Consider the following 27129-nt stretch of genomic DNA (forward strand, 5'->3'; position numbering starts at 1 on the left):
GCGTGTGGTTCACAACAACTTTTCGACCCCTCAGGGGCGAGACTTTGTTTTTAGCAGATTAGGGTTTTCTATTTAGAAGGGGATGGTGGCGTAGTTTGTTGGTCGTCTACCTGCTATCCTTATGTAATTTGTCATGTTCATTTTATTATTAAAAAAAAAAACATGTTTGATAAATACTTATACTAATCCTAATAGCGATGTTAACTCTTAACAAAATCAATCAAATATCAATTATCATCATCATAGGGTTGGAAACCTTAACTAAATTGAGCACCTTTGCCCCACTTCTTCCGGCTGTCTATCTGGTTAGTATTCATTTGTCTTGTTCTTCTCAAAATCTCTCAACCCTTTTTACACGCTCTGACCATTTCCCATGATTCTAGCATTCGCTTGTTTGACTTTTCATTACTCTTTCATCTCACAATTTTAGGTCTTTTATCTTCCATTTTTCTTCATAAAATGCTTCTACTTCTTTACTTCTTCATGTGATTATTTGCTAATTGATCTTGCAAATTGTAGTTCAGCTGTTTTTGATTAAGATTACGATCTAATTTTGACTATTTTGTAAGTGGGTTTGACTTTATTCTTGTTGGTTGTTAATAAAGTTTAGATCTTGATTCATTCAGCAGAAAATTCAAGTGAAAGATCGGATCTTTATGCTAAAAGCCGAAAAGGGTTTCTTCAAAGGTAAATTTATGATCTTGTTTTGCCAATCTTGGAGTCAACTGAAGTGGGTTTGACTTTATTCTTGTTGGTAATGTTTAGATCTTGTTTCATTGAGAAGTAATTGAAAGCTCAATGGGGAATACTTGTGTCGGACCGAATATTACGAAAAATGGATTCATTCAATCGGTTTCTGCCGCAATGTGGCGAACACCAACCGATGAAACGCCACCTACCCCTAACGGAGAACAATCTTCGACTCATAGCAAACAACCCGAATCACCGTTACCCGTTCAAAACAAACCACCCGAACAAATAACCATTCCTAAACCCGAAAAGAATGAAAAGAAACAAGAAGAACAACAGCCCGTGAAACCCGAAAAGAAACAAGAACAACCTGCGAAACACAAAAAAGGTCCGCATATGAAACGGGTATCAAGCGCTGGGCTTCGGGTCGAATCCGTTTTACAAAGAAATACCGGGAGTTTGAAGGAGTTTTTCACTTTGGGGAAAAAGTTAGGCCAAGGACAATTCGGTACAACTTTTCTTTGTATAGAAAAGTCAACGGGTCAACATTACGCTTGCAAATCGATTGCGAAACGGAAACTGTTGACAGACGAAGATGTAGAAGACGTGAGACGGGAGATTCAAATAATGCATCATTTGGTGGGGCACCCGAATGTTATATCAATAAAAGGGGCTTACGAAGATGCGGTTGCGGTTCATGTTGTTATGGAATTATGTGCAGGCGGAGAGCTTTTCGATAGGATTATTCAAGTTGGACATTATACTGAAAAAAAGGCGTCTGAGCTTACACGAACGATTGTTGGTGTTGTGGAAACTTGTCATTCGTTAGGAGTTATGCATCGGGATTTAAAGCCTGAGAATTTCTTGCTTGTGGATAAGAAAGAAGATGCGCTTTTGAAAACTATTGATTTTGGATTATCGGTTTTCTTTAAGCCAGGTATATATTCGAGTTATTTTTGTTGGAATGTATTATTCGGTGATGTGATTATTTAGTTCGTTTTTTTCACACCGTTCAACCAGTTAGATAAAACATAACCCAAATCGACCCTTTTTAAGTAAAAGGATCCTACCTCTTAGTTGACCCAAACACCTAGAACTGAATATCGCAACTTTAAATTGCTAACTAGTTTAAATGCACATCTAAACACTTAATTATTAATTTATTATATTGGCATTTGAGAATTTTCAGTGCATATTTTATTGGCTTCTAGCCGTACCTTTTTTCGCCTTAATTTATTATGCTTCATAATTGATTAAATTTAATTGTTATTTTGTTAAAATGTTCGATATATACATGGCCAGATGTTCCATAATTGATTAAATTTAAATCTAATTGTTATTTTATTTAACATTGCCCCTTAATTGTTTAGTTCTAAATTTTCTGCGTAACTTTTAGCTTTCGATTAACAATTTTGTTTTTGTAGGTGAAATATTTACTGATGTGGTTGGCAGCCCGTATTACGTTGCACCAGAAGTCTTGAAAAAACGTTACGGTCCTGAAGCCGATGTTTGGAGTGCTGGGGTTATTGTTTACATTCTATTAAGTGGAGTACCTCCGTTTTGGGCTGGTCAGTAGTATTCAGTTTTGTGAAATTACATATATACCCTTTCACCTCTTGGCTCATAAATAATTGCAACAATTTATTTAATCTACTTTGGTTAAAGCTGTATTCAGTAAAAATAGGTCTTAGGTGACTTTCTACCCGTTTGACCCGCTCTTCTTTTAGGTTAATTTTTTTTTCTCGTTTGACCCGTTTGAGATAAAACTCATGCCAAGTCAACCCTTTTATAAGTAAATGGGTTGAAATTGTCACCTGTACCTCGTTCCGGTCAAAATTATAACTTTTGATTGTAGTTAAGAGTCTAGAGACTGCAACGTTGGTATGTTGATTACATGTCTAAAATACCCTTCAATAATGACCATTAAGGAGAACATTGTTGGTAAACTTTAATCGTGACATTGCACAAATAGGTATTTTAACTTTGAATATTTAGCGAAAAGGGAAACTTTTGTACTCACTCCGTCCCAAAATCATTGTCCCCGTCACCCGTTACTATTATAGTTTTCCCAAAAAAGAAAAATCCACTTTTAAAAATGGGTAGTCGAAATTTACCACTTTTCTCATTTTACCCCAAATTACCTTATCGTAAATAGAAGTTTTCCTTGTCGAATGTGTATTAACTGCAAGAGTATACACATTCTTCTAATGAAATATTGCATTAAATGCACATAATTTGAATTGAGTAGAGTACACGGATAGTCCGTGTGGTTTACCAAAAATTTAGATTTGGTCCCTAGCTTTTCAAAAGTACACAGATGGTCCCTGTGGTTTGCACTTTGTAATGTATTTAATCTTTTTCCAAAAGTACATGGATGGTCCCTGTGGCTTGCACTTTGTTACTCATTTAGTCCTTAACTTGGACATGCTAAAACCGTTAGATTTTTTGGTTGGGGACCAAATGCGTTACAAAGTGCAAACCATAGGGACCATCCGTGTACTTTTGGAAAGCTAGGGACCAAATCCAAAATTTTGATAAACCACAGGGACAATCTGTGTACTTTACTCTTTTTTTGTGGACGATAATTGGGGCGAAAGTAATATGTAATGGACCAACGGGCTATCTTTATGGCTACTTGTTGATATAATTGTTGTTATTAATTGTACGGTACCTATTCTCAATATTCATTTCCTTAAAGAGTTATTACTAAATATTTGGTTACGTATATATATAGAAACGGAGCAAGGAATATTTGAGCAAGTCCTACAAGGTGATCTTGATTTCTCATCCGATCCATGGCCAAGTATTTCCGAAGGAGCAAAAGATCTTGTGAGAAGAATGCTTGTGCGGGACCCGAAGAAAAGATTAACCGCTCATGAAGTTTTATGTGAGTTTCAGTTTATAATATAAAATAAAGATAAATTTCATACACCGTTGGTGTAAGAAAAACCACCAATGGCTCTTTATAGTGTGATATGATTTTAATCATTTTTATATTGCTTACATATGTGTATTCTTTCTATTTTTTTCACTATAAAAAACTCTTTATTATTAAAAATAATATTAACGCGATATTAACATTTCTATAGGCCATCCGTGGGTTCAAGTTGACGGCGTGGCCCCCGACAAGCCTCTTGATTCTGCGGTTTTAAGTCGAATGAAGCAATTTTCGGCCATGAACAAGCTAAAGAAAATGGCTCTTAGAGTAAGTTTGACCTTTGACTTTGAGGTCAACCCGGCTAAGTTTACCTTTTAAAATTGGCAAATAATCAAGGGTGTTAATTATTTTTGAGTAAAGTACATGAATAGTCCTTGTGGTTTTCTAAAATTTTGGATATGGTCCCTAGCTTTCCAAAAGTACACGGATGGTCCAGGTGGTTTGCACTTAGTAACACATTTAGTCCCCAGCTAACAAATCTAAAGGTTTCACGAGGTCCAAGTTAGGGACTAAATGCGTCACGAAGTGCAAACCACAGGGACCATCCACGTACTTTTGGCAGAAGTTGGGGACTAAATGCGTTACAAAGTGCAAACCACTGGGACCATCCGTATACTTTTGGAAAGCTCGGGACTAAATCCAAAATTTTGGTTAACCACAGGGACCAACCGTGTACTTTACTCTTCTTTTTTATCATGCCGTGCTTCGTAACTATATAACTATAATATATGACATGGGAATTTGTTTTATGCAGGTTATAGCAGAGAGCTTATCTGAAGAAGAAATAGCTGGGCTAAAGCAGATGTTTCAAATGATTGATACAGACAACAGTGGTCAGATTACTTTTGAAGAACTTAAGACCGGATTAAAAAGAGTTGGTGCTAACCTTAAGGAATCAGAAATTTATGATCTCATGCAAGCAGTAAGCACTAAATCAAACACCTGGTTTCGGGTTTCGTTAATCAAACGAGTTTGAAATGTTTTCTAATCTGAATAATATTTTTTGAAATTGTGTGTATTTTGTTTAGAAGAACCATAAAATACATTTAAATTAATTTCTCTAATTCAACCGTAAGTATTTTTCTGACTCGATTTTGTAAGTTTTTTTTACTTTTTTGAGTGAATTTCAAGTTTTGTCCTTTATGTTTAGGCCACTTTGCAAGTTTTGTCCTTTATGTTTAAATTTGACGAGTTTTGTCCTTTATGTTTAAAAATCAAGCATGTTTTACCCTTTATGTTTAAAAATCAAACACGTTTTGTCCTTTATGTTTAAAAAATCAAGCACGTTTTGTCCTTAAAAATCAAGCATAAAGGACAAAACGTGCTTGATTTTTAAACATAAAGGACAAAACTCGTCAAATTTAAACATAAAGGACAAAACTTGCAAAGTGGCCTAAAGATAAAGGACAAAACTTGAAATTCACTCTACTTTTTTTTTACCAATCATGTGTAGAAACTTTAAGTACATCGTACGAATTTAAAGTTGGAAAGTAGTTTAGTTTGACTTTAAAGTCAAACATTTAATCTATATCATGTTGTCTAATCCAATGCTTAATATCTGAATTCAGGCAGATGTTGACAACAGTGGAACAATTGATTACGGTGAATTTGTCGCTGCAACGTTGCATCTGAATAAAATTGAAAAACAAGATCATTTATTTGCTGCATTTTCGTACTTTGATAAAGACGGAAGCGGTTATATAACTGCTGATGAACTTCAACAAGCATGTGATGAATTTGGCGTAGATGCTCGCTTTGAAGAATTAATTCAAGACGTTGACCAAGATAATGTAAGTTATTCTACATTAATTCCATATTTTTTGCTATGGAGATTTTACGGTTTTGCATGGAGGTAAGTAGCGGTGGTAATTCCGACCTGTATACTTACGAATGGTTTGATTTGGGTTTTGTTTTCTTTAATGGATCCAAAAAGTAATGGTCCGAAGCCATAAAAATATTTTTCGATGCATCCGTAATCTCAAGCTGTTTTATTCACACCATTATCATAGTAATATAGCTTTTATAATCATATTGAACACCTTAATCATCTTTAAATAAATTAAAAGGATTGATAAAGAAGAGTTTGTGAGTCAACAGACGTGTTTGACCCGACTAGGGGAGTACACGAGCCGAGCCGAGCTGAACTGCCTAAGCTCGAGCTCAACTCGTAAGAAAATTTTCAAGCTTGAGCTCGGCTCTGCCTGGGTGTTTATTATTTGTTAATTGATTTATATGCATAATTATTTTTGTATATAATTGTAAATATAATATAATTTTATATATATATAACATAAGACACCCTGCCTGCGGTATGCGCATATAATGTATATATGTGTGGGCCATCGGGGGGCAAAAGTGAAAGTGCACTAATTTTAACATTATTTTACTAATTTCGTGAAAATAACGTTAAAAGCTGAGGACAGTTAATCATGCATCATGTGGTGGCGTTGATAGCTGAAAGACAAAAGGGTACATGCACTAATCGGTCTTTATCCCTATTGCTGAGTGTTATGTGTCTTATGTCCAAGGCATTATGCAAAACTACTATTGAGTCGGGGGTCTCACTGGAAGCAGCCTCTCTATTCCTACGGGGTAGAGGTAAGGCTGTCTACATCTTACCCTCCTCAGACCCTACCTTTGCTTTGCTATTGGTGGGATTTACTGATTATGATGATGATATATAACATAATATATATTACTTGGTTATTTTTATTATATAATATATGTTTATATATTAAGTAAAAAACTTACTATTATTAATTTATTATATGAATAATAGGCTTGTGAGTCTAGTCAAGCTCTATATTTGCAGCTTGGGCTCGTTTATTAAACAAGCTTCAATTTAACTATTTAAGTTCGAGTTCGGGCTCAAGCTTGTCCTGTTTCGAGCTTTTAGGAAGCCTATCTCGAGCAGCTAAGGCCTCTGTTGACTTCATAGTCATCATCTTCTTGATAGTAACCATGTTCATATTCATGTTTATTTTATTTTGTTAATAATTTTCAGGATGGACGCATAGATTACAATGAGTTTGTGGCCATGATGCAAGGAAATACTGGTTCAGCACCAAAAAAAGCACCAAAAAAGAGCCTAGACAATAGTTTCAGTATCAAGTTCAGAGAAGCATTCAAACTTTGAACATATATCAAGTTTTTATCTTTTTTATATTTTCTTTTCTTTTCATGTAATAGAACTATACTTTTTATTGAATTTGTGTTTCAAGTTTTGAGTTTGAACTTGTTCTGCAAATTGTATTAAACTCTATATGTATTATGTTACATGTTAATGTTAAAGAGAGTGCTTTGATCTGATGAGATCAATTTAACAATCAGATTGAGAAAGTGAGGTAGGGTGCTTTAGAAAATAATAAGTTAGCCGTCGAGGATCCTGGAATGAATGTCAGGATCCCTGGTTTAGAAAACAGGTTTTATGTTTGGTAGGCTTAATAAAATAATTGAAGTATGACGAATTAAGGTTAAATACAAGCACTTTGTTACGGGTAAAAGCCCTTGATATCTACAAGAGATGATCGTTGGCACAAAAACCTCTGCCTCCCTGCAACGCTGGTAGCATGGTTTTATGCCCCCGCAACGTGGGGGGTTAAGACTAGTTTTAATAAAAAGTTAAAATATATAGTTTTTCTTTTCACGCTTTTCTTCGTAACACCTTTGAAACATACAAGGTAAAATGTCCCGTCTTTTCTAAACCATGCCTTCGAAGATCTAATGGTAAGATCCCGTCTTTAGAAAAATACCCAACCTAAACCGAACCATTTTGGTTGTTCCAAGACCTAGCCAACCTGACCGGTTTTGTTTAGTTTCTAAAAAAATGCAGTTACCTTCTCGCACAGAAATCCTATAAAAACAGGATGAACTTGAATGTAAACAAATCTCAATGTAAACATTTTGAAAATCTAATAAGTTACACACAAAACATAAACATATGAAACACTATAAATCATAATGTGTTTTGAGCAAAACTAGATGTAAATTCTGATATGTATACCACAAATGGAAGATCATCTTCATGGTAAAATAAAATATTTAAAATAAAAAGTAAAAATGAAAAAACGAGTTACACATGCAAGATACACAAGTTACGTTTAAAGCAGCCGATATCTGTACACCACTGATACGATCTTATAGCGACCGTATAAAAAAAGTCATGTGTCGTATGGGCTTTATGAGAGGGTTAAGTTGACTATACGACCAGTGCGAGAGTGTTTCGCCCACATCCTAGGGGCCATATGACAGTAGAACAACAAAAAATTGACTAACGTGACAAGTCATATTATCCGTATCAAGTTCTTTTGTCTTTCCCCACCATGGTGTTGTGTACTCATATTAGGACCCTACATTTAGTTATATTATACATAAGAATTTATTTATTATAGAGTAAATTACAAAAATCATCCTTTATGTATGTCACTTATTGCAAACTGTGTTCTTTGTCTTCAGTAATTACAGAAAACGTACTTGATATTTGCAAACCCTTGCAAGTTATGTCCTTTAGCCCTAACTCGGTTAATTTTTTTGTGGTTAAATCAGACCAAATGGACCCCACATGGGGGTATTTTGGTCATTTTACTCTCATGTGGGGTCCATTTGGTCAGATTTAACCACAAAAATACCCTCATATGGGATCTATTTGGTCATATTATATAACCCTACAAAAAGTAACTTGGGGTACCATGATTTAAATCACAACTCTTCAATAAGTCACAACCCTTCAAACTAATGTATTAAGACACACTCTTTTACGCACCCTTTCATGCATTAAGACACACCATTTACAAAAAGTAACTTGGGGTACCATGATTTAGATCACAACTCTTCAAAAAGTAACAACCCTTCAAACTAATGCATTAAGATACACCCTTTTATATAATTATGATTACCAACATTGGACACCTCCCTCAACTAACCGATCGTACTGTTAAAAAAGAAAGTGAAGCACCTTATGAAAAGGTGTGTACGTATATTACTATATATTATACATAACAAAATACTTGGAAAATTACATAACGGTTCATGACCGAACCGACGTTCTGTTAAAAAAGAAAGTTAAGCAACCACCTTTTGAAGAGGTTTGTTGATTACATCACAAAGATTGTCTTCGCTGCACAACCTTTTTTTATCTCAAATTTGATCTTCAATAGAATGGTTGCGATTTCAGAAGGTCAAAGGCTGCATGAATTTGAAAAACAAGCCTCTTCGTCTCCAGCGAGTCCTACCACCGTCTCTTCCTCTCCGACGAGTTGTAACCACGGTTTTTCGTCTCCAGTGATTCACAACCGTGGCCTCTTCGTCTCCGGTTTGGGAAAGCCAAAACCACTGTTCAATCCCTTGGACAATTCATAATCGTCACAGCACACCCATCAACGCCCTCTCCCCCCCCCCCACCCCCCCGCTATATACTTCCGCATGTAGCCGTCAACCTTTTCAGTTGTCTTCGTATTTTGCTATCGCCGATTCTCTCTCGCGGACATTTACCACCGGCACCAGATCGTCATATCACTTACGATTTTCCTTCTAACGTTTCAATTCGGGTATGTTCTCCCAACATTTTATATTCCTGCAATTGTGATTTCTTCAATTTTTTTTAACTTATTTGTACTTTGTTTGTATTCCACTAGAATCACATGAACCCCTTATTTTCTCCAAACAAACAAAAAGTGCAATCAGATATCGACTCAAACAGTTGAAATGCTTGCACATCAACATCCACATCATCTCCAAAATGTGATTACATTGTCCGGAGCCCCTTCATGTGACTTGCACGATTGCAAATCATCAACCAACACTCACACGACGGTTACGACCCTTGCCAAATCCCAATCGTATTCGAGGATGTCGTCTGAGAGCCGAGTGTCGGGGGATTATATATGTGGACGATGATTATTATGATGATCAACAATTTACGACATGGGATTTGCGCTGGTTTTTAACAATATTTTATATGTACACACACTTTTGGTGGTGTGTGTCTTTGTTTGTGTTATATAATAACTAGTAGGGTGCCCGCGCGATGCGGCGGGTGCGACACTTTGCATTGCAAAACTCGTTTCTGCTAGTTTTCTTATTCGTATAATATTTATGATAACATTATTGTGGTGGATATATGTCATAAGTTTACACATATGTAAAAGTTTTGTTCTTTTATAAAATATAATAACCAAAAGACAAAAAATATTTTTTTTGTATAAAAATTAATAATCAAAAGACAAAAAATAAAAGATAAGTTGTTATAATTGTAAAGTTTGTTTATTTTATTGGTTAAATTATAAAGTATAATTTTATTCTTTAAAGTTCATAACTTTTTATAAATATCCACACAGTACTCATCCAATAAGCTTTAAGTTTAAAATTTTCTTTTTTTATAAAAATAAAAAATAGTATTTGACTTGTAAGTACGTTTTAGAGCTTTAACTTAAATTGTTAAATTTCGGGTTTTTACAAATATAAAAAATTTATATTTTTATAAGATTTCATAAATTGTTTTTATAAAAAATAGGATGATAAGAGTTTATATCTTTATTAACTTTATATCATACTAAGTTCAAATTTTTAGTTCCTAACTAATCTTATCTATATGAGTCTACTTTTAACTAATAATACCTAAAAATATGCAACACAATCTACTACTATGTATCTAGTCAAGTTGGTAAATAATTATTTTAGAACTGACTAATATTATCTATAACAATATAGTTGAACTTATAATTCCTAAAAGTTTGGAACCCAGTTTAGAATTTATCTAGTAAAGATTGTAAATTTCTGGAGTATTTTATTTATATTACTTGTTATAAAAATGTTTATAAAATAATTATTTTTTATTAACTTTATATCATAGTAAGTTCAGTTTTTTAGTTTAGCTTTAAAGTTTATTACTTTGTTACTTTTTAATTAAAAAATGCAAATTATTAGATTAATATCCAAGAATAACTGCAATAATTATTTTTTTTATTAGTTGACTTATAATTCCTAAAATTTTGGGACATAGTTTACTATTTATCTACTAAATATCGTAAGTTAGTATTAAATAATTCCTAAAATTTTGGGATATAGTTTACTATCTATCTACTAATCCGTAAATTAGTATTAAATAATTCCTAAAATTTTGGAACATAGTTTATCTTCTATCTACTAAATATCAAAGTTTTGTTTTGTTATAAAAATTAACAATAAATAAAGTATAGAAACAATGTTTTAAACATGTAAAGATTCATTTGTTAATAAAAAATACTAAACAAATGACAAAAAATAAAAAATAAGTTGCTATCGTTATAAAGTAAGTTTATTTTGTTGGTGAAATGTTAAAGTTTATAATTTTATTGTTTAAAGTCCATAACTTTTTTAAATATCCACATCATACTCATCCAATAAACTTTAATTTTAAAATTTTCATTTTTGAAAAAGTAAAAAGTAAAAAATAGTAGGTGACTTGTAGGTACGTTTTAAAGACCTTTAACTAATGTTAAATTTCATTTTTATAAATATTTAAAAAATCATATTTTTATAAAACAGTTTTTATAAAAAAATAGGATGTAAAAGTTTATATCTTTATTAACTTTATCTTTTTATTTAAGAAATACAAATTATTCGAAAAATCTATAATATTATATAATTATTTTTTCATATCTCGTGTCGTCCAACAGTTTTTTTTATAGAAGGCACTAATGGATATATACGAAATCCTCGTGAAACATGATTGTTAAATTGAATAAGTTTAGTGTGCTTTGTAAATACAATCTTGAATTTACTCCAAACCAAGAGGTAGTTTTCATGTTTTGGCCATTCTTGGTAATCGAATTTATCTCTTTGGAAATGATCAAGTACGAACATGTAAATTATATAATACGAACATGATTAAGTACTAAAGTATATTAGTTCAATCGAGATGTAAATTATAAGTGCAATAAAATAACACAAAACATAAACTTCAAATACAAAATAAACTTTATTATTCATGGGATAGTCTATATCAAACAAAAACAACTGAAAATGAAAAAAACATAAAAACACTTGATATATTTCATCTAAAATCTCTACTTTTTTTTATCCGTTTTTCTTGTTTGTGCTCGAATCAGCAGTATCATCTAATTCATCTTCTTTCTCATCGTCCTCAGAATCATCTAAATTTATAACCTCGACCCATTTCCATTCAGAGAGTCTCTTAGATCTTTTCTTTTGATTCTCATACTTCCGATCCTTAAAAAACAAAAATTTAATAAAAAAGTTAAAAAATGATTAAATAAATTTAAAAAAAGAACAAATATTGAATAAAAAAATATAAAAAAAATTAAATAAATTTTAAAATTACCTCTTCACTAAATTGACGTTGAAGCTTAGACTTGTATGGACTGAACATTGCACCATAAGAAATAATTTCAACACTATTATCACCATCATCCTACAATAAAACACCAAATAATAACATAACGAACTTGTTAATATGAAAGATTATAAGCGAAAATATTACTTAAAAACTAACAAAAGCTTGTTCGACAACTGGGGTGTTTAAATTGGTGTGTTGAATCTGAAAAATCAAATAAGTTAGTATTCACATAAAAGTAAATAAAAGAAAACAATTATTCATTATTGCGATATAACAAAACTTATCATAGAACCGACCTTAGATTTTTCAATATCGCATGCTTGTTTTTTCGCATCAAGTGAATTCAGAACTGGCTCCATATTTTAAATCTGTTTAGCAATAGAAATGTAGAATTGTGAGTGTTTGCTATGTATTTATAGTAGTCCATTAGAGTTTAGTTTTAGATTGGTCATCCATTTATTTAGGAAGTTTGTTGTGAGTTTTAAGTTTTACCACATATCCTGTTTAGTTTGTTGTGGCATGTTTAATAGGAAGTTTGTTGTGAGTTTTATCTATACTTACTATATTAAACATGCCACAACAAACTGACTCTGTACAAGTAAATATAGGGATTATTTTAGTTTATTAATGCCGTTCAAAATAAAAAACTTGGGTAAAATACAAATGTTAATGTACGGTAGTTAGGTAATGGTCAAAGCTGGCTTGGGTAAAAAACAAATGTTGGCTTTAATCAATTGTACATTTACGCATCGGCTATTTGTACTTTATGAACGCACGGCGAAACTAAAAAAGACAACTATCGAAACGTTTAAAAAAATGTGCCGATCGTCATGGTACCTTCGGATTTTTTTAAAACATTACGGGTTGTAAGATATCGCAGGAATACATTAAAGAATTAAAGAGGGGGGGAGGAGTGTAACTAATTACCCATAATTATGTTAAATGTCAAGGATTTAAATGTAATAGATTGAAGGACTAAAAAATAATTATGGTTTAAAAGACCACTTTACCCACATTCTAAGGGTTTATTTATAAATAATGGGGGAAGAAGTTCTTAACTTTTGGGAATCCTTCCCTCATGTATTATAATATAGTATAGATTAAATGAGAAAAAGATGATCAATTCTAATCAAAATTGTGCTTGAGTAATAAAATTTTGTTGGATTTATAATAGAAATCCCTTCATATCACGTGTATGTGGTTTGTGAAATGAAATGACATGGCCAGTCATCACGGAACCATCATTTCGGTACATTTCAATATGATTTCAAACGTAACCTTTTAAGAAATAGTCACGGTTCTACGAAAGGTTGTGTTTAACCATCATATCTTAGCAATCACATAACCAAACCACATGTAAAAAAACGCTCAAAATATATTGTGTCGCTTTATGAATTTTATTATGAGTAACAAGAATTGATTTGGTCTTGAGGATTTTAACGCACTTATTAATATATTATTCTTAATGTATTTTCCTGTTTAAATCAAAGGTTTTCTATGATGCATTGGTTCGTAATATATTGAGTTGCTTTATGTGTTTTGTTATTAGTGTTGGCAGTAATTCCCGACTCGTCACAAGTCGGTGATGGGAAAAAGGGTGACAAAGGAGTTCAAGTCACAAGTCGGTGAACTTGAGGGATCAATGTTGACAAGTTGGTCATAATTGGTTAAGTTTCCTAATTATATTATAATTATATTTGGTAATGTCTTGGTCACCAAGTTAGTGTTATATGGTAATGTCTTGGTCACCAAGTTAGGGGTAGCCTATATAAACCAAGGTAGGGTAGACATTATTAAGAGTCAAGAGAAGATAAAACCGAGTTATGGTTTTATGAGTTATTGTAATCAAGTTTTTTGAGTTATATTTTCTTGGTTATAATAAAAGTTCTTGGAGAGTTATTCCATTTGTTCTTGTTCTTGTGTTTGATTATTCGATTGGGACTTGAATTGGTATCAGAGCCAAGTTCAATCGTCGATATCAAACGGGTACTCAGGTTCTTGATCGGCGGCTAAGAAGTTAACAGTCCGTGATTGGATTGCAAGATTCTATCGACGGAGCGGAGTCATCGTTTCCAACGACCGAAGGCAATCAATAGTTCACAGACGGCGAGAAGCGAGAACGATCAAAGGACAAGGGGTTCTTTAATAATATTTTATTGCAGTAGAAGCGAGAAGCATTGGATTTTTCCTTTTGTCGTTTTTTATGGTTTTGTTTTGTGACTAAAGAATACAATAGATCACAAAAGGGCTTTGCACAAACAACAAAACGATTTATTTTTGCAATTTAAAAAATCAAGATAAGGCCATTAAAAGGATTTTTAAACAACGTTCGAAGAGGAAAAAAATTAATAAAAAGTTGGTTTATTATTTATTTATTTTTTTTGGTTTAAACTAAGTTTGAGTTTAACCATTAAACGTTATTTGAGTTGAACAAGCGGGTTCAATTCAGGTTTTTTTTATCCGGGTTTTTCGAGAGTTATTCGTGACCGGGTTTCTGCGAGCAAACGCGTTCGATTTTGAAAAGTTGTTCAGAAATCAATGACGGACGGGAACAGACCACCACCGGTTGTGGTTAAGGATCAAAGCACCACAACTTTACAGTGTCCAATGTTAACTGAAACAAATTACAACATCTGGGCGATTCGTATCAAAGCGATATTCAAAGTTTATGGAATACAGAAAGCTTTAGAACCAGGTGAAGAAGAGGTAGAAGCCAGAAAGGATGACATGGCGGTTGCACTTCTACTTCAAGCAATACCCGAAGAGCTCGTGTTTCAAGTAGCTCAGTTTCAGACTGCAAAGGAAATCTGGGAAGCGTTGAAGACACGGTATGTTGGGGTGGAACGGGTTCGAGAGGCAAAGCTTGAGCAACTGGAAAATGAGTTCGAATCCTTGAAGATGAAAGAAACAGAGACAGTTGATTCTTTCGCGGGCATAATAAGTCAGTTGGTTACCAAGGCAGCAAGTTTGGGAACCACCTATGAAAACAGAAAGCTTACCAGAAAGTTATTAGGCTCTATTCCAGCAAAGTATGTTCCAATTGTAGTTTCAATTGAACAATTCGCAGATTTGAAGACTATGACGTTTCAGGAAGCGATTGGTAGACTGAAGACGTTCGAAGACAAGATTAAGGGTATCGAGTCTTTAGCAGAAAATCAAGGTAATCTAATGTTTGCCAATGGTGAGTCATCCTCGAAATCCAAATCCTATGAAAATACGCGAGGGCGTGGGCGAGGCGGTTCAAGTTACCGAGGTAGACGTCAGGACTGGGATGATGAGGACCAAGATGGAAGTCGAATCCGAGATGGTCAAGATCATGGGTCAAAGCAAATGGGTCAAAGAAGAACCAATGATCGTCAAAAAGGAAGGAAAGATAGATCACGGATTCAGTGTTACCGTTGTGATAAATTGGGTCACTTCGCGTCAGGATGTCCGGATCGTATGAAGAAACAAGATGAAGCTAACTTAGCTAAAAACGATGATTTTGATCCATCATTATTCATGATGAGATGTGATCAGGAGACGGTTTTTCTAAATGAAGAATGGGTGAATCCAAAGCGTTTCGAGACCGAGCCAATGGAGAAAGACACTTGGTATCTCGATAACGGGGCATCGAATCACATGACGGGTAATCGAGCTTATTTCTTTGAACTTAATGAACGTGTCACGTGAAAGGTGAAGTTTGGAGATGGATCTTGTATTGATATACGGGGAAAGGGATCGGTATTACTTGAAGGGAAAACGGGGGAGAAGCGTCTGTTAACCGATGTTTACTACATACCGAGTTTGCAAAGCAATATCATTAGTCTTGGTCAAGCAACGGAAGGTGGATGCGACGTTCACATGAAACGTGATTTGCTAACCATTCATGATGATATAGGAAACCTTATGATGAAGGTGACAAGGACCAAAAACCGTTTGTACAAGATCAACCTCAAGATAGCAAGTTCCGGTACACAAGATAACATGACTAGAATAAAGAATTTTGCGGGTAGGGATCTACAAAGAGGTGAACTGAAAGATGATACGGCAAGTACGAGTCAGAATCTTCTCAAAGATCCAAGTTTAATGAAGAAACCCAAAATTCAAAGTCCAAAGAAAAATTTTCAAGAATTCAAAGAAAATGTTAAGCAAGAGATTCAAACCCAAGGAGGTACATTTAATGATCCAAGAAAGCGGGTGTTTGCTCAAGATCGCAGCCGAGTCAATGGTGGTGCGAGTTCTTATGGCCAAAGGACGAGTCATGTTCAAAGGACTAGTCGAGTACAAGGTCGCAAGAATGTTCGAGCTAGGAAGGAGCCGAAAAACACAGCTAGAGATCAAGATGTGTTCTATGAGAATCAAGACAAAGAAGACATGTTAGAGCCTACTTATTTCTAGTCGGAAATTAAGGGGGTGATTGTTGGTAGTAATTCCCGACTCGTCACAAGTCGGTGATGGGAAAAAGGGTGACAAAGGAGTTCAAGTCACAAGTCGGTGAACTTGAGGGATCAATGTTGACAAGTTGGTCATAATTGGTTAAGTTTCCTAATTATATTATAATTATATTTGGTAATGTCTTGGTCACCAAGTTAGGGTTATATGGTAATGTTTTGGTCACCAAGTTAGGGGTAGCCTATATAAACCAAGGCAGGGCCGGCTCTGGGCCCGGCAAACCCGTGCCGGCGCCCGAGGCCCAAAATTTCTAAGGGCCCGAAAAGTCTTTATAAGCTTTTATATATTTATTAAATTATATATTTAGTATATTTATTCGTTTATTATCCACAAAAGTATTGGTGGTGTAATGGCAAAAACTATCTCAAAATAATGTAAAGGTCTCAAGTTCGAGTCTTTGTTCCATCACTAAGATTTTTATTTTTGTAACTCATTTACCTTTAGCCTTAATTTTGGGCCCAATTCTTTTCGTCGCCCGAGGCCTAAATTTTTTCAAGAGTTTTCGGGGACGGCTCTGAACCAAGGTAGGGTAGACATTATTAAGAGTCAAGAGAAGATAAAACCGAGTTATGGTTTTATGAGTTATTGTAATCAAGTTTTTTGAGTTATATTTTCTTGGTTATAATAAAAGTTCTTAAAGAGTTATTCCATTTGTTCTTGTTCTTGTGTTTGATTATTCAATTGGGACTTGAATTAGTAACCGCCAAATGAAGGAGTAGACATTACACCGTTTAAAGTTTAAACACCTGTTCACAATGAAATATGCCATATCAAAAATGAAAAAAAAAAAAAAACTATAATGTCCTTAAAATTTGGTGCGTTCCACCGTTTATCAGTAGCCATATTTGTAGAATTTGAAACTCCAAAATCCATATGTTAAAAAATTTTAGTATTCTATTTATCAGTAGTCATTTGTAGAATTTGAAACCCAAAAATCCATACGTTGAATTTACTTTTTACAATCAATTGAGAATTTACCTTTACAGTCAGTCAGTCGAACTCAACTTGATTGATTAATCTATGGAAATACTTAAAATATTTATTTTTTTACTCTATGAAAATTATTTCTAACAAGCAACAAATCAAATATTGGTAATCATCACCGTCACCATTTTCTTGAATAATATCATCGATTCCTCATTTTTCTTGAATAAAACATCACCCACCTTTACCAATCATCATCACCACCATCTAGAGGGAGTCGGGTAATTGTGTATTCTTGATTTTGTATAGGGCTTCTAATTTAACTACTAATCTGCATACTTAAATTTTATAAAGAAAATAATGTTGTTTTGTTTCTTTTCTCTTTTGCAACCTACAAAACTAAACATTTTTATTGATGGAAAACCCTTTATTTGTTTGTTGAATACTAAAATATCTACATGTTAGAAGCCCTAATATCTTTTGCTTAGAATAATTCATTGGGTTAAAATCCTAATATCTTTCGATTTGAATAATTCATTCTCTCTTTTGATGTGTTGTGAGATTTAATGTGAATCGCTAAAACTTTTGTAATCAGCATCCCGCCGCAACACGCGGGGTAACTTCACCTCGTTTAACCACAAAAATTAACTGAGTTAGGGCTAAATGACATAACTTGCAAGGGTTTGCAAACATCGAGTACGTTTTCTGTAATTATTGAAGATAAAGGTTACAGTTTGCAATAAGTGACATACATAAAGGACGATTTTTTAATTTACTCTTTATTATATAAAGTAGATTATATTTTTCAGAGTAAATTACGATTTTGGCCCCTGTGGTTATATCACTTTTACCCTATTAGACTAAAATAGAATTTTTTAACATCTATGCCCACATGGTCTCTATAACTAACTATTTTGACCCCTGAGTCTAACTCAACCCATTACCCTAGTTAATTAATTGTCACATGCAACTGGGTATATTAGTAAATTCACATCCCCACTTACCTATTGAAGACAATTTAATACCCACTTATCACAACAAAACCCCTTAATTGTTCTCAGATTAATCATCTTCTCCAACCAAAACCCTTAATCTGCGATTCGAATTCTGATACCAAACCACAAGAATAACACTGACAATCAAACAGGACAACAATGGTGCTAACCCTGTGGTGGGTGCGTGAATAAAAAAATATTTTTGAGCGGCAAATAGGCCATCTGACAAACCCATCGGTGGTTCAGTACTTCAAATTGAGCAAAGATAAAAGAGGATTTCATTGTAGTTGCCTGCTAGTCATGTAAAACCAAAATTTTCTTTTGTTTTTCTAGCCTACATAGTGCACTGCCTTTTTTTTTCCACATTTGATGACGGACAAAGATCACGATGAAAGGCACCGCCGGCAAAAACCCAATCACCGACCCCATTTCTTTTCTAAAAAGCTTCAACATGAAAGGTACCGTCGACGGAGAATACGGTGTTTGAAGTGGTGTACAGGCTTAGATCTGGTGGTTTTTCGGAGGTAAATCGATTTGTCGAACAAATGGTTAGTCGGTGAGCCTCTCCGGTGACAAGTGTGAGCTCTAAGCACAAATCCGACGATGTTAGTTTTCAAGGTGGTTTGTGGTGGAGGCGGTCAGCGATGGTGGTGGTCCCATGGCAGTAGATGGTTGTTTCGTGGCAACAAGGAAGAAACAAACCAAATCGGGTGGTTTGAGAGGGAATGGTGAAGAAGATCGCTCTGTTCCCGAGTTAACTTTAACGAGAGAAAAGAAAAGAAAGTAAAAGTGAGTAAGGAAAAAAAGATGTCTTTCCCCCATTTCCTCCCAAATCGGAAGGAAAGAAAAACTAAAAAATTTACCCTAGTTTTCCTTTCATTTCCTTTCTTAAATGAAACTTGGGAACATGACATGTTTTATTTTCCTTTCTTTTACTTCCTTAAATAAAACTCTGGAACACAAAATATTTTTACTTTCTTTTTGTTTCTTTTCCTTTCCTTCCATTAGTAAACTCTGGAACACAGAAAAGGCTAGGGTTTTGTTAATAAAATCAGTAAAGTGGGGAGGTGAATTTACTAATTTACCCATCATGTGAGTTGCATGTGACAATTAATTAACCAGGGTAATGGGTTGAGTTAGACTCAGTGGCCAAAATTGTTAGTTATAGAGACCATGAGAGTACAAATGTTAAAAAATTATATTTTAGACTAATAGGGTAAAAGTGATATAACACAGGGGCCAAAATTGTAATTTACTCTATTTTTAAACCATTTAAAATGTGTGTATAATATTGAAAAGTTATTGAGCCGGAAACCCCAAAATAGTGAAGAGTAGCTCCAAGGCGACGGCATAATCTTCGATTCCGGTGAAGGTATCATCAACATAACTTTACTCTTAAACATTTAGTTTGCGATCATTTCTTAGATTAGGGCTCCATTTTGCGATAATTCCTTAAATTATTATTATGACTGGTCAAATTTAGATTAAGAAAATCGATTGAACTAGTTTGCATGTGTTATCAGAAGCGATTTAAACATTTTTTAGATACTTGTGCTTTCAGATTGCTACATTTACCTACTCATTTATTTCCTGATACGTGTTTGTTCACAAACTCTTGGTATTTTGTAGATTTTTGCTCTTGCTTATTTATTATGAAACTATAAAAAAAAAAGGAGAGCAAACAGCAAAGCAAGGCAGTCGAACCCCGCTTCGCTAGTTTGCCAGATTTGCATGTTACTACACTTGTGCCAAAATCACTGTTGTAAGAATCGTTAGACGCTAGTCGGTCGGTAGGGTACGGACGACTAGTGATTAATCGGATTGGGATTTTTATGTGTAACTTTTTAAAGTAGACATGTTTTAATCCCTCATTGACCCATTTTTTAAGTTATTGGCAGAATTTATAAGGTTTGGTCGAAATTTGGCCAGAATAGGGCCGCCATTGACTGCCTAGCGATTAATCGTCCATTAATTAGTGAACCTCCGATTAGTGATTAATCAGCGACTAGTCGGGATTTTTACAACGATGGCCAAAATTCTCTTTTAAAAGTTGAACATGGAAAAAAAATTGTTGGTTTTGTTTAAAGAAGAGTTTGTGTTAACATGGCTTCATTTATAGTTTAATCATGCATTAATCTTTTTTCTAGCTACAAATAATCATTTCATTTTTGCATTTGGAAGGCTCTCAAAAGTCAAAACATTGACTTTCTCAGGATGAAGTATGTAAAGTTTAATACTTTAATTTAGATGATATCATTTCTTTGTGTCTCGGTTCTATAAACTTTGCACTTTGAATCAAATGCAGGGTAAGTCGCTTGCATTTGATTAATGTTCATTGTTCTAATCAACCGCTATTGATATAGTTAAAGTGTTAAACTATATTTTGCAGTATTTTACTCATGGTATCTTCAAATCAACCTTTTCGTTTATAGGATAATTTTCTTGATTCCATATGGCGTTTGCAAACTTTCACGGACTTCAATCTCTGCGAATTTCTTCATGGGAATGCATCTTCAACCCCGTCAGTGGGTCCACTCGAAGTAATACATCCAACAATAGATGTTCTTCTATCAAAGCTTGCATTAAGAAACCAGATCACGATATTCATCTTGAATCTAAGGTAACATATTATAAACCTTGTACTTCATGTTCATGTTTTCATTAATTTCTTCGAAAATTCAAATAAAAACATAACCACTTTGTGAACAATCATGCATTCAGACGGCAGATTTACAACCTCATATTTGATTACGATTCAAGTGACTATAAGTAAATAATACTAGATTCACGCCAGGATGTGATTTTAAACTATTAGTACCTTAGATTGTTACTTTGTGTAAACCACAAGGACTAACTATGTAATTAACTCGTTTCCGTAATTTTAACATTTTTATCCATTTTGGTAACTACAACTTTTCAAGCAGACTACTTTTGTAACTATAACATAAAAATGCAAGGTATAAAAATTAGTGAGGGGTAAAAAACTCCATTTTTCTTTTATTTTCCCTTTTTTTCGTCCCTGTGGTTTGTCCAATTATGTCAGGCCAGATTTCAAATTTGTACCATTTGCGTCCCTAACATTCTTGAAACATGCCAGTTCATCCCAAAATACTAACGTATGTTAAAGCCTGTTGTTTAATGAAGGGTAAAAATGTCATTTTCCATTTTTCTTTTATTTTCCCTTTTTTAAACCCTATTAAAATCCCACCCCCTTTAAGAAAAAGGAAAATGACGTTTTTACCCTTCATTAAGCAACACGTTTTAAAAGACGTTAGTTTTTTTGGACGGAACTGGCATGTTTCAAGAATGTCAGGGACAGAAATGGTACAAATTTAGTCTGGACTGGCATAATTGGACAAACCAGTGGGACGAAAATGACAATTAACTCTTAAAAACAAACGGGACCAAGCCGAAGGTATTAAACTTTTGTTTTTCTTCTTATATGATGCATGACGACTAACTAGCGATAACATCTTGACATTTGCATTTACTTGGTATTTATCGAAATTTAAAAAAAAATCAGATAAACTCAGTATTGGAGAGTGTGAAATGGGATGAAAAGGGTTTGGCTGTGGCTATAGCTCAAAACGTCGACTCGGGAGCAATACTTATGCAAGGATTTGCCAACAGGGATGCCCTTGCAACGACAATCACTTCCAAAAAAGCAACTTTTTATAGTAGATCAAGATCGACGTTGTGGACAAAAGGCGAAACCTCTCTTAACTTCATCAATGTTCATGATATTTTCCTCGATTGTGATCGTGATTCTGTAAGTCCTTTCACGCTTAAACCAGTAAATTACCGAGTCCACCCCATGAAAAATGCTACGTTTGTCCTTTTCTTAATGAAGTTTTCTTAAAATATTAGTATTAGTTTGTATGCATTTGAATACATCTTGGATGACATTCACCCTGTGTGACAGTTTCTTTTTTATTTGTACTTTTTATCGCAACCCTTCTATGCAATTAATGCAGTAAAAATCGGATATCGGTCAAGGACCGATATTTGAGATATAGGTTATCGCAGTGGGATATCGATAATTTTAATATATGTAGAATTTATATATATAGCAATTTAACACTAACAATTCAGTATACTCTCCTACCATTAACAAATCAACCTTTTGCAACTTGCAAAACACTAATATTTAACACTAACAATTAATAATTAAGACTTACTCATAGCAGCAATAAGAAGAAAGACGAGTGGTAGAACTCAGAAGAAAGGCAAGGTTTAAGAGAATGGGAATGAGTTTCGAGGCGTTTTCCCTTCGCCTCACGAGGCGTAAGCCTCGAGGCGAAACGACGCGTAAGGCCAAGGCGGTATTAATAAATAAATATAAAATTATATATATTATAAAAATAATAATACTAACTAATTTCATCATCAGATTCATCAAAATCATCAAAAACACACATAAAAAAGACATGGAATGCTTGAAATTGACACAAAAAGTCAAAAACATCAAAAACAACTATCAAAATCCCCTGAGGTGCAGCCTTTCTTAGCGCCTCATCCCCTCTGAGGCGCAAACACAATAAAAACCCCATGAGGCGCGCCTCAAACTCGTTTTTTGGCCGTTTCGCCTCGAGGCGCGCCTTGAGGCGGACGCCTCAAGCGTTTTTAAAACCATGAAGAAAGGTATGGATGTCGGGAAAGTCGGTGATATAATATGGGTCAATATCGCCGATAATATCGGTACTAATATTTTACATGGGGACCGATAACCAATATATCGGTGATATATCACCAATATTAACTGCATAGCTCGAATAACATTTGGCCCATGTGACAAGTTCTTTTTTATTTGTATATTTTATCGCAACCCTTCACCCATTAGAGATGAAGCATAAGTGCATAACCCCCAAAACCGACCCATTTGTAGGTAAGCGGGTTAAGATTTTCATTTCTTGTATCGATTTTGATCTACAATATTCTCTCTTTAGTCTCAGTTAAAGTGTTTTATAGACATTGGCAAGTAGGACAAGCGAAATATTGAAACATTCACGAGACAATGTTATACTTTTGTGACATTGTTTAGCAGCCATCGTGTGCTCATTAGTACACAGATGGTCCCTATGGTTGATCAAAATTTTGGATTTGGTCCCTAGCTTTTCAAAAGTACACGGATGGTCCTTGTGGTATGCGGTTTGTAACGCATTTAGTCCACAGCTAACAAATCTAAAGGTTTCAGCAGCTCCAAATTAGGGACTAAATGCGTTACAAAGTGCAAACCACAGGCACCATCCATGTACTTTTGGCAAACGTTGGGTACTAAATGCGTTACAAAATGCAAACCACAGGGACCATCCGTGTACTTTTGGAAAGCTAGGGTCTAAATCCAAAATTTTGATCAACCATAGGGACCATCCGTGTACTTTTGGAAAGCTTGGGTCTAAATCCAAAATTTTGATCAACCACAGGGGCCGTCCGTGTACTTTATTCTTTTTTTTTTTTTTTGGGAAAATATGACTGAAATAACATTTCTTCAGATTATATACCTCGGAAAACCTGATGGTCCTACTTGTCACACTGGATCCGAGACATGCTATTACACTTCTATATTTGATTCTCTAAATAAGCCAGAGGTGCGCATTACTTATTTTTTAGCCTTTTTTTCATTTCTTTTTTTTTTTTGTTTGTAATTTTGTATACGTTTGATCTTGGATCCATTTGATAATTGATATTTTCTTTTTTTATAAGGTTGAAGAAAATAATCTTGCGTTGACCACATTGTACTCGCTGGAATCCACACTTGCCAAAAGAAATGAAGAATTGTCAGCACCCGAACAAGGCAAACCATCATGGACAAAACGTTTATTGCTCGATGACAAGTTATTGTGCTCAAAGATCCGGTATGCTGATGTCATGCGATTTTTTAATACGTTGATTTGGGTTATGTTATGGGAAAATCAAGAAAATGGACATTGACCAGTCAAAATTACGAAAATGAACATGGTTCGCGTCTATGGTGGTCTCGTGAATCCTAGCAAATAGGAAGTTGACATGTGTCATCATCCTTAGTTTTTTTTTTTTTACTTTTCCACCACGAATTTTAATCAAGCATAACTTTTTTATATGTTAATATTTTTTTTAAAAGGTTACACCAAATTAAAGAGAATTTTATTATCTTTAATTTGGTGTATTTTTTATAAGAAAATACTATCGTATGAAAAATTTATGTTCTTTAAAAATCATGGTGGAAAACAAAAAAAAAAATAGGCGCAGAAACCCATGGTACAATCTCAGACGCAAACTCTACCATAGACGCAATAGTCAGGGATTGACAGACGCGAAGCATGTTTGTTTTCGTAATATTGACTGGTCAATGTCCATTTTCGTTATTTTCCCTTATGTTATTATCTATAACCGGGTGAGGTAATGCATTTTTTTCCCTTTCAGTGAAGAAGCAGATGAGTTTTGCAGAACACTTGAAGAGAGTGAAGACGAATCAAGAACTTTATCGGAAATGGCAGACGTGTTGTATCATGAAATGGTTTTATTGATCCGCAGAGGATTAAAGTTTGAAGATGTTCTCGAGGTTCTTAGATGCAGATTTACTCAATCAGGTATTGAGGAAAAAAATAGCCGCAAGGCGAAAAGCATCAAGTGAATATTGCTGTTTTGATCGCGTATTTGGAAGTTGATTGATTAAACTTGTGTTCCATTGAACAATCTTTGTTTTGTAGTTGTGTTTTAATGATATTTTGTATCAATGAATCTTCAGTTATGTGACAGTTATTTTGGAAAAATTAAAAGCAGGTGAATTTTGATAATAGTTTTGCTATAATTTTCATTCTGTTTCATTTTGTGATATGATATAATATGTGAAAAATATAACCTTGTATATGATATTTGAAGTGCTGAAATATGATTATCCAAGAATTAATTAGTCGTTACACTTTACAATAAACAAGATTATTTGCTTCAAACAAATTATTTTTGACAGATTTAAAATCATACGTCAACAAAATGAAATAAATTGTTACCTTTGTTGATTGGGACAAAACCTTGTTTATTTCAGAGTTAAATGTCTGGTTGGTCCCTGTTGTTTGCAAATATTGCAGATATGGTACTAGACTTGATTCCGGTGGTTATAATATTTGCATTCGGGTGATCCTTATCAGTAACCTGTGTTAACTTTCTCAGTTAAATGTGTGCGAAAACTTAACAGATGTTAGTGCTACGGACCACACGAGTGCAAAAATTACAACCATCGGGATCAAGTGTGTAATTATTGAACCATTAGGACCAAGTCTGTAATTATTGAGCCGGGGGTCTCTCTGGAAGCAGTCTCTCTATCCTAGGGATGGAGGCAAGGTCTGTCTACATTCTACCCTCCCCAGACCCTATAAGTAGCTTTGCTATTTGTGGGAAATACTGAGTATGGTTGTTGTATTTCATTTTAAAAAGATGACATATTTTTATAAAGAGTTAATTACTGTTTTCGTCCATGTGGTTTGTCAAAAATCACTATTTCAGTCCATTAGTTTAAAAATTGTGATTTCAGTCCCTGTGGTTTCACTTTCGTAAACATTTCAGTCCACCTCGTAACCATTTCAGTCCTTGTACTTACAGAATAAATGGATTGAAATGGTTACGAAAGTAAAACCACAGGGACTGAAATCGCAAATTTTAAACAATGGACTGAAATAGTGATTTTTGACAAACCAGAGGGACGAAAACAATTAACTCTTTTATAAAAGATGATTAAGAAATTTACAAAAATAAACATGAAATGCTGAAATTATTTCATCAATCTAATTTATATTCGTGTATCATTGGAACTATGTTCAATTTAAAGAGAAAAGTGCCTGTATATCATTGGAAGTATGTTCTATTTAAAGAGAAAAGTGTTTGTGTATCGTTGGAAGTATGTTCAATTTAAAGAGAAAAGTACCCGGAAAGTCTTTGTGATTTGCCCAGATTTTACCTATAGTCCATACACTTCTAAAATTACAGTTATAGTCCCCAACTTCAGTTTATATTTCAAGACTAAGGGCATGTTGAAGACCATAGCTGTAATTTTAAAATTGTAAGGACTATAGGTGAAATCTGGACAAATCACAAGGACTATTCGAACATTTTTCTCCAATTTAAAACATGACTCAAAATTTCATTTTATTAGAAAATGGGTAATTTTTTTACATCAAAAGACATTTCTGATCATACTTGAGCACACGAAATTTACTCCTATTTTTAGAGAAAATCATATTTAACCTAAACACTGTGAACTAAATACATCTACAAAAATGAGTATAGATGATTCTTTTATTCTTGATAACTATAATGATCCACTCTCTAATCCCTCCATTAATTCTAACTCCGAGTTATTATTGTTTAAAAAGCAAGGCAAGCTTGAAAATATTATTTTGACTAGTATGTTTTTTAACCTTTTTAAAATATTGTATCCATTGCTTTAAAACCCGGTTTCTTGCACCTAAATTATATATTGTACCTTTTCATTTTTGCAATAATCATATCATATAAGATAATATAATCTTTTCCATCAACAATTTCTAGTATTTAAAATTTAGGAATGTTAAACTTTCATCATTTGACCCATGACAATTCTAACTTACAAATTGTACCACGTTACTTCCAACTTTCAACTTATTTTCCTCTGACACCCAATTTTATTATAGTGTTACAATGGTTTACTTTTATAAAATAAAAAAAAAATACTATTTCACAAACAAAACATCATGCTAGTTAGGGAAGAGCGTGGTACCGGTACCGAAAATACCGGCACGGAAATTCGTCAAAACTGGGTACCGGTACCGAAATATTCAGTACGGTACGGTATTTGAATG

The 27129-nt window shown here is 34.0% G+C and overlaps 3 protein-coding genes across 8 annotated transcripts; 2 read left to right on the plus strand and 1 right to left on the minus strand.

Annotated features, from left to right (window-relative positions):
• Window positions 1-213: 213 nt before the first annotated feature.
• On the plus strand, window positions 214-6954 carry LOC110940993 (calcium-dependent protein kinase 1). Of its 6 annotated transcripts, none has more exons than XM_022182577.2 (9): window positions 214-305; window positions 627-687; window positions 766-1627; window positions 2115-2258; window positions 3425-3577; window positions 3780-3895; window positions 4383-4550; window positions 5197-5418; window positions 6633-6946. In XM_022182577.2, the coding sequence occupies exons 3-9, from the start codon at window positions 799-801 to the stop codon at window positions 6762-6764; spliced, it is 1764 nt and encodes a 587-aa protein (XP_022038269.1). In that variant the 5' UTR covers window positions 214-305; window positions 627-687; window positions 766-798; the 3' UTR covers window positions 6765-6946. The 6 variants fall into 6 exon arrangements, with proteins under 6 accessions (XP_022038269.1, XP_022038266.1, XP_022038275.1 ...); XM_022182583.2 differs by lacking the exon at window positions 214-305 and adding an exon at window positions 316-430; XM_022182580.2 differs by lacking the exon at window positions 214-305 and adding an exon at window positions 325-430 and having other exon boundaries at window positions 611-687.
• A 4728-nt stretch (window positions 6955-11682) lies between these two features.
• LOC110939018 lies at window positions 11683-12371 on the minus strand. The gene is made up of 3 exons (XM_022180929.2): window positions 12260-12371; window positions 11949-12038; window positions 11683-11836 (listed from the first exon to the last, which is right to left on the minus strand). Exons 1-3 carry the CDS (start codon window positions 12320-12322, stop codon window positions 11684-11686), a joined length of 306 nt encoding a protein of 101 aa, XP_022036621.1. The 5' UTR covers window positions 12323-12371; the 3' UTR covers window position 11683.
• A 7160-nt stretch (window positions 12372-19531) lies between these two features.
• On the plus strand, window positions 19532-25094 carry LOC110940992 (histidine biosynthesis bifunctional protein hisIE, chloroplastic). The gene is made up of 6 exons (XM_022182572.2): window positions 19532-19688; window positions 20749-20936; window positions 21840-22085; window positions 23809-23904; window positions 24020-24171; window positions 24719-25094. The coding sequence occupies exons 2-6, from the start codon at window positions 20769-20771 to the stop codon at window positions 24927-24929; spliced, it is 873 nt and encodes a 290-aa protein (XP_022038264.1). The 5' UTR covers window positions 19532-19688; window positions 20749-20768; the 3' UTR covers window positions 24930-25094.
• Window positions 25095-27129: the final 2035 nt, after the last annotated feature.

Source organism: Helianthus annuus, chromosome 5 (assembly GCF_002127325.2).
Source record: "Helianthus annuus cultivar XRQ/B chromosome 5, HanXRQr2.0-SUNRISE, whole genome shotgun sequence".
Taxonomy (NCBI): domain Eukaryota; kingdom Viridiplantae; phylum Streptophyta; class Magnoliopsida; order Asterales; family Asteraceae; genus Helianthus; species Helianthus annuus.